Source organism: Eleutherodactylus coqui, chromosome 7 (assembly GCF_035609145.1).
Source record: "Eleutherodactylus coqui strain aEleCoq1 chromosome 7, aEleCoq1.hap1, whole genome shotgun sequence".
Lineage (NCBI taxonomy): Eukaryota > Metazoa > Chordata > Amphibia > Anura > Eleutherodactylidae > Eleutherodactylus > Eleutherodactylus coqui.
The window spans coordinates 208,658,271-208,666,714 of NC_089843.1; the positions used below are offsets into that span (position 1 = coordinate 208,658,271).

The following is an 8,444-nucleotide window of genomic DNA, read 5'->3' on the forward strand; positions in this document are numbered from 1 at the left end:
TGCCCATCCATGTGTCTGTTTCCAGGGTCAATACTGTATTTTCAATTAGATTCAGAGGTCTATCCACATTATGCCACATTATCCTTCATACAAAGTGTTTTGCCAGTTTCTGTATGGAACATCGTTGTCACTTTCTTCCATAATGGAGGAGTATCTATATTACCGTGTGACACAGTAGCCACATGGCCCGCAGTACTACCCTCCATGCCACAGCTACATTTTGTATAGCAGGCTCGCACAGTCTTGGGAGCATCAGTTTGGTCTCACTATTTCCTCTTCGGAAGCCATCATTGTGCAGTAGATGGTTACATTCTGTCTCGCTTTCGTTAGGCTCCTCTTGTCGAATAGCCGGAGGGTTAATGGCACACAATAAGTCCATATGTCACATGGTTATGCCATGCTCTCATATATATCAGTCAGATGGTATGTATCTTCATAAGCACACGTTATGACCGGTACCAGACGGCTTATTCCAAACTTGCGCAGCATAGGTTCCATATGCCTACTGAATGGCTTACTCTAGGTTTCATCTGCCGTACAACCTCATTAACTCCTACAGAGTATTTACTTTGTGATTAACCTCAGTACCGGTAGTTTGAGTATTTTGTCTTCTTGCTTTCCCTAGGTTGAGCAGTTCTGGATAGCAGATTGCTCTCCCTTTTCAACTTGTTTTCATGTTGATGCTACTTGGCACTGGTATGGATCATAAATCCTTTACTACTTCCATACACTACATATCACTCTATGCTAGATTCTACTTAAGCTTGGTAGCAGAGCCCACACAGTATGATGAGACATCCTAATTTTAAGTCCAGCCTTTCACAGCTTTGGTTCATCCATGACCTTGTCTTTGTAATACTGGGGCAGACTCTTGAAGACCCTCCAGTTGGTACATCTGCCTGGTGAGGACTGCCCTCTCCTTGCTACACATGGCACAAACCATGCTAAGTGGTCCGCTCCAGCACTAGCTCCCCACGGTGATCCTTCCTATAGGGTTAGGCCGAAGTACATCTGATGGGTACGTTTATCAGTATTCTTTAGCATTGTTGAAAATGTGTGTGGTCCGTGTCTTTCTAGTCAAAGAGTGGCTGTAATAGTAAAAACATCCAGTTTTACTAGTAATAAGATGGTTGTTTTCTGCTTTGCAGAAATGGCATCTCCTTTACAATCTGGGACAGATGGACAATCTACGGCAAGGAAGACTTTACACTTTTGGACTTCATCAACGCTGTCAAAGTAAGATTATGTCCTTTAGTACTTCAGCGCGACTTATGTTGGTTAGCAACCTGTGGAAATATATGTAATATATGTAAATATAGTCGCTGTATACTGAAAAGTTGGGCTACTTTAATACACTTCACATTGCAATTCTCAATGTTCAAGATCCCCGCTGCTGTCAGTAATGATCCAACGATCGACATCGTAGAGATCTGAAGCCTAAATTACGTTCATGTGAAATCAGCCTGAGGGTGCCTTCAGACGACCGTATATCGGCTGGGCTTTCACGCTCAGCCGATATACGTCGTCCCTCTCTGCAAGGGGAGGAAGCTGGAAGAGCTGGGAGCAGTGCTCTGAGCTCCTGCCCCCTCTCTGCCCCTCGCTACTATTTGCAATTGGAGGGCGTGGGGCTAAGGTCACTGATATAGCTCCGCCCCCTCATTGCAAATAGTGGCGAGGGGTGGAGAGTGGGTGGAGAGGAGGCGGGAGCTCAGTGCACTGCTCCCAGCTCTTCCAGCTTCCTCCCCTGCAGAGAGGGACGACGTATATCGGCTGGGCGTGAATACCCGGCTGATATACGGTCATCTGAATGTGCCCTAAGGGAGTTCAACAGCTGACCCGTTCTACCTACACTGACACATTGCTGTATCAAACCCTTGGGCCTGCAGAGAGACTTGTACCGCTGAGGAATTATCTAGACTGATGCACAAAAGTCTTTCAAACAATGCATGTGGGGGCCTGTTTTTTTTTTTTAATGGAAGACTTGTAGTTTTTATTGGTACCAGTTTGAGGTACATGTGACTTTTGCATTGCTGCTTATTGCAATTTTTTGGGAGGCGAATAAAAGAAAACTAATAAGCTATTTTTATGGCGTTCTCCATGTGAGATGACAACAAAATATTTTTTGTCTGTGTCGTTACAAACGCGGTGAAATCCATTTTATGTGTTTTTCTGTTTTGTTTTGTTTTTTTTGTCTTTTATTCATTTTATTTTATTTTTTTTAGGAAAATTTTCGTTTTTTTTCTTTAAACTGGATATTTTTCCTTGAATTTTATAATTTATTGCATTTTTTTGACACTATTTTTTAGTTCCTGAAGTTGATTTGAACATGCGGTTGTTCAATTGCAAGAATAGTACACTGCATTACTTAGGTAGTTTAATTTTTCTAAGCCCATAACAGACTATTACACTCGGCATAGGGCGGGGCCTAATAAGCTGAGTTACATGCCAGAAATGGAGGGTTTTGTCAGGCTTCCGACTGCCACAGGAACCCTTTGGTACTTTGTGATTGTATTGCAGGGTGCCGATAGGTGACAGAAGGAGACCCTTCCCTTGTCATCTGCTTACATGTTACATTTGCTATTGATTGTGATATCTAAGGGGTTAGACTGCCAGGATCTGAGGTTTCTCAACTTCTGGCTGTTTGAGCAGGAACCTGGCTATCAGTAGTCAGCCAAGCCACCTCCTTACCTTAAAACCCATTAGTGAGGTCTGTAAAAATGCATATTGTGGTCTCTAATGGGTTGAGTTATTAAAAGGATTATTTCATTTAGATGACCCCTGTCCATATGGATGTCTTTGGTATTAGTGTATCTTGACGCCACCGGAAGCTAGGGGTTTGACAGGAGGAACACCCCTGTCGCACCCTTGGCTCCCGATTGGGTCAAAGTTTTAAGGTCCTACCAGCGTGTAGAGATACATGTAAGGTGTAGCTGCAGCTGTAGGATGACACTTGCTTATCAAGATGGCGTTCCTGATTGGAACCCACCGCTCCCTCACTGTCTGCCCAGACATGCTTGCACTGCATGGAGTCCATCTGCTGCTTCTCCTTGTCTCTTTTGGGCGCTGTAGTGTCTGTCCTCCCCGTCGCCGAGGTTACAGATATGGTCCACGCTGCCCTACAGCCTTCCCCAAAGGGTCCTTTGTCCCCCTTCCTCAGTGTAACCCACAGTGCCCATCGCTCCCTCACTGTCCCCCACCATGGCTCTGTGCTCTGATGTGCTGGTACTGCAGGGAGCCCTGACGTCGGTTCGGGGGGGTGTCCCGGGCGGTGACACCAAGAACCGGGAAGGGTGCATGGCCGCCCCCGCTCAGAACGACAACCCGAGGTTAAAATGACTTGGCTGTGCTGTGGGCTGCCGCTGTAAAATGCACGGCTACAAGAAATTAACAGGGTGGGGGGTGGCCGCAGGTAAGCAGGCCGCACGGCACTGTGGAATGGCTGCTGCAGACCCCACTCTCTGCTTCCCTTCCACATGGGGTGTCTGTAGCAGGGTCCGCTGTGTACATTGTACTTTTTAACTTTAGTGGCCTGCTAGGACCTTCAGGTGAAGTTCCTCTGCAGCCAATCACGTACAGGGGGTGTCACCCCCTGTCAATCTTGACTCAACCAGGATTTCCTGGTGGCGTCAAGATACACTAATACCGATGTCTTTGAGGGGGGCGATTGCATCACTGAGCTAAGAAATGTGACCTGTGGTTTTAGACAGGACTGCATGTGATTATAATTTAATAATGAAGTTATCATGATGCCGTATCCTGCTTTGTTGCATTTGTAGAAGGGATCCAGCTGCCTTTTTGCAACCACTATTCAGTCTACTAGATCTTAACAGTTCGAGGTGGCCATGTCAGTAGCTCATCTACAGAACACCGACTGGTTGGGTTTAACCATTAACAATTTTCTTCATTTGCACTTATACATCCGTTGTAAGATTAGGTGGAGTAACTTGAGGGCCATCTGAATTCTCGTGCTTGCTTTCAATGTGACTAGGAATTCAAACTTAGATGATCCATCAACATTAATGGAGCGAGGTCTTTTATGAAAAGACCACTCAGGTGAAAACTTGTTTTCCATCCCTGCCCCTCACCTGGAGGCCTCCTATGTATATTGCAGTCACTTCCATGCAGTGCAGCCCCCTGTTTGATACTTATCAGACACCATCTTGATGACAGAATTGCAGCATACTGCGATTTCTTCTCAGCGAGCGGAAAATCGCAATCTGTTTCCGCTCGTGGAGATGAAATCGCATTTTGCCATTGCATGCTATGGGGCGGTATTTGCGGCGGATTCCGGAGGCGGACACCCACCGCAGGCTCCACGATGCGAATCCGCCTGTGTGCAGGAGGCCTTAACCAGATTAATTTCATTTTCCGATGAAGCTGTCAATTGTAAGACCTGCCATATCATTGAATGCCATGAGTAACTACTTGACTTTGCCTTGCACTCACTGCTTAGTTTCCCTTGTAACACTGCTATTAGGAAACTGGAAGTAAAAATGACCCGGCAGCACCTCATGTTAGCAGGCCGTCTGTGGGCCCTTCTCCTTTCCTGTAGATCTTTTTCAACATGTTATGAAAGTGCTTGATACAAGTTTGCAGTTCTAATATGTCAGGTTTTTGGATCTGTCATTTTATTGATCGCTGCAAAATGACCTTTTATAATCGAGGCGCTTAGTCCTGGGCCTTAATTCTGGCCTATTTTAAAAATATGACCTGGGATTAAAGCTCCTGCCATGCAGCAGGAGTAGGTCGGGTCCTCTGCTGTTAGTTACAGCTGAGGACCTGGAGGAGAAGGCAGAAGCGTTTATTAACTGCTGCTGCCTTCTGTCTTGTAGACTACATATTGCTCAATGAGTGTTATGTCGTGAAGAGAGAAAACAGAAGTGCCGCATCTACTATTTGTTTTGGTGTCCGGGTGCCCCCTACCGTAGCAGAGCTGCAGGGTCCTAGCAGACTTTGATCAGCTCTCTTAGGGGGATGTTTTCCCCTGTAACTGGAGCTCCTATGAATGCCTCAGCTACAGTAGAAACGTGTGAAATTAAAAAAAAAAAAGACAATGTGAATGACCCCCAGTGGTCTGTTCCTTTAGGACCAAATCACCCTGGTCCTTAAGGTGTTAAAACATCATATTTGTGAACGACTGCTGTAAATCCCTGTATTTGTGCATCTTTAACAGGAGCAGTATGGAATAGAACCAACAATGGTTGTACAAGGAGTCAAAATGCTGTACATCCCGGTAATGCCCGGTCACGCAAAGAGACTGAAACTTACGTAAGTATTTTCAGACTTCTTGGAGGAAGGCAGGAAAAAATAAGTAGAATTACTTGAACTTTGTATAATGTACATCTTTTATTGGTTCCATAGGCGGTAACTCCTGCGAAAGCTGTTTTGCTTATTGGTTTTGGCAATTTCTATTCAGTTTGCTTCCACTCCATCAGTTGTCCCATTTTGGGGGGATGGAAATTATGCCGCAGACCGCGCTGTTCCGGTTTCCAAAAAATGGAAACCTAACGCAAGTAAACTAAAGCCTTTCCAGTTTTTTGAGATACCATTGTAATCAATAGGGGGGAAAAAACGGATCAGTTTATTTTCCATTTGATCTCCGTTTTTCTCCTCTAGAACTGAACGACGAAACCCCCAAACTGACCCTAACGCAGGCGTAAGGCCTCATGTCCACGGGCAAAAGAAGAATTAAAATCCGCAGCGGATTTTAACTCTTCTCCCGCACGCGGATCCGTGCCCCATAGGGATGCATTGACCACCCGCGGGTAGATAAATACCCGCGGATGGTCAATAAAAGTGATTTTAAAAAAAATGGAGCATGAAAAAATCTGGACCATGCTCCATTTTCATGCGGGTCTCCCGCTGGGACGGCTCCCGCGGGCTTCTATTAAAGCCTATGGAAGCCGTCCGGATCCGCGGGAGACAAAAATCAGAGTTTACTCACCCGCTCCGGTTCTTCTCTTCGCCGCGGCGCCATCTTCTCTCAGTCGCGGCCGGATCATTTTGCTTCGGGCCGGCGCATGCGCGGGGCACGTCACCGACGTCATCCTGCGCATCCGCCGGGCCGAAGAAAGAAGATCCGGCTGCGACGCAGAGAAGATGACGCGGCAGCGAAGGAAGGATCCGGAGCGGGCGGGAGGTAAGTTTATTCTGATTTATTCTTATTTTCAGCCCTCATGTCCGCGGGGCAGGAGGGAACCGCTGCAGATTCTCCATGGAGAATCCGTAGCGGGCCTGATTTTCCCCGTGGACATGAGGCCTAAGAGGGGCCCAGACGGTGTGTAGGGGCGCGACCGCTGGCTGTCAGGGCTTACAGCCTACAAACCAGCAGTCTTTGCAGACATTAGAACAGCCAGTTGAATAGATGCAGTCTACTCCTCACATAATGAAGAGTTAGACCAGTTCACACAGCGACATGTATGTCAGATCCTCCTTGGATTTTTCCGGCACGGATTCAACAGTTGGATCCACAGAAGAACCGTGGAGTTCTGCTGTAAATTTGCACGCGGATCATCGCAAGGATTTAGCCCTAGTCAATGGGGCTAATCCGTGTGCAGCTGCCCGACGGCAGTTGTGTGCTTGAACCTCGCTGTGTCCATTTTTTTTTTTTTTTTTACCTCAACCGGCATTTCAGAATCCGCATGTGAAAATTTTCATAGCATTCAATAGAGAGCTAAAGTAGAGCTGATTTTACCCTGGATTTATGTACGGAATCCACGCCTAAGGCTGCCTGTCCACAGGCGTTGCGATATCCTGCAGCGGATCTCCGCCGCAGGATACTGCTGCACGGAAGCAGGGGCCGGCAGACTGATCTCCGCCGTCAGCCTATTTGACAGATAGGCTGACCTTGGAGAATCGCAATGATTCTCCGCTCGTGGACAGTGGGGAAGCGCGAGCTTTCACTGCGTTCCCTGCGGTCGGAGTATCTCCGCAGGGAACACCATGAACACCCGCCCGTGGGCAAGCAGCCTAAATCTACTACATCAGCAGCTGGCTCCTTCTGATTGCTTGCTGTTAGAGAACACTTTTGCAGAAGTTGGCTTTCGCATTTTGCAAGACTGAATACTGCACTGTGATTGGTTGCTTCGGCCCATTTATATGTCTGCTGCCGTTTTCGATACATAAGGTCCTTTGATAGAAGGTTGTGCAGCATGTCGTATGTTGATCAGTTTGTTTTTCTTTCCACTCCAGAATGCACAAGCTGGTGAAGGCGGGAGCGGATAGAAAATATGTCGACCTAACCGTGTCTTTCGCACCCGAGACTGAAGAGGACGAAGATCTACCTGGACCCCCTGTGAGATACTATTTCAGCAAGGAAAGCAATTAGCAACCATGCTGACGTTCTCCTCCTACGTGTTAGTACTACTTGTCACAACAGGGTGAAGCCTTAACAGAGAGGAACCGGTGGAAGTAGTAATTTGCACTAATATTTGCAGAAGCCAATCTGCACCTATAGTGTCTCCCCTTGCTTTGTTGTATGCATTTCTTTGGACTGGATTACAGAATGTTTGGATGCAATATTCTGTGCTATAACCCAAAAATAGTCCTAAAAAAAAAAAAAAAAAACAAACACAGGAAGGAGCATTAGGAAGAATATGGGGGCTCGATTTGTACTCTTTTTTTCCTGAATGATAAGTGGATTGTGCTAGAGTACTATACAGTAATAATACGTCTGTGTGCCTTGTAGTCAGTATGTGCACATGAGCTCATCCAGCTAAGTCTGTGTGTATGTATATACAATGGTGAAACCAACGTTACTCCGCGTAACTTGTACTGTGACTCCGTTTTTGTTCTCAAAATGTTTTTAGTTTTTTATTATTTTTTTTTCCCGAGTGATCACAGTATATACTTACACGGGGCGCCGTAACCTCTGCTGTACATCATAAGGGTATTATAAGTCACTGACCTCTGAAATGCCTTAGTATTTTAAGATGTGATGAAGTGGTGTAATGTGATGGCAGTGATGTTCGTTCATGCATAAACAAGCACCCTTTTATCTTGATTTAGTAATGTCTCGATAATTGCTTCTATGTGTTCTCTATGACTTCTGTATACATAGATCACATCCACACCCTGACAATAGAAAGAACATTAAACCACCATCGGTCATCCAATTCGCCTTAGCTGGCGTCGGACTATAAACTTCAGCTAAAGGGCACGGGACGAGTGAGGGAGGAGCTTGGAAAAGTTTAGCCTTTACGTTCACGGTATAAAACTAGGACATTTCTATTTATTTATTACCAGGATTGTCTCTATGAACACTTTTTAAAAAATTTAAAAAAACTCTCTTTTATGCAGTCTTTCCATAACTTCCATCTGTCTTGTCCTCTTGATCGTTGAGGGTCTCACCTTCCAAGCCCCCTCAGATCTGACAATCCTGATATAGAATGGGCATTCCAGAAAATAATCTTATAGCAGAGAAAAGAAGCTGGTTTGGGGGAGAG

General features: G+C 45.8%; 1 protein-coding gene across 1 annotated transcript in view; it reads left to right on the forward strand.

Moving 5' to 3' along the window:
- UBA6 (ubiquitin like modifier activating enzyme 6) overlaps positions 1 to 8,002 on the forward strand; it is a 68,549-nt gene extending 60,547 nt beyond the window's left edge. The window contains exons 31-33 of the mRNA XM_066574288.1: positions 1,149 to 1,236; positions 5,174 to 5,268; positions 7,192 to 8,002. Coding sequence (XP_066430385.1) covers positions 1,149 to 1,236; positions 5,174 to 5,268; positions 7,192 to 7,327 — 319 coding nt within the window. The 3' untranslated portion in view covers positions 7,328 to 8,002. The remainder of the gene's footprint in view (positions 1 to 1,148; positions 1,237 to 5,173; positions 5,269 to 7,191) is intronic.
- Positions 8,003 to 8,444: the final 442 nt, after the last annotated feature.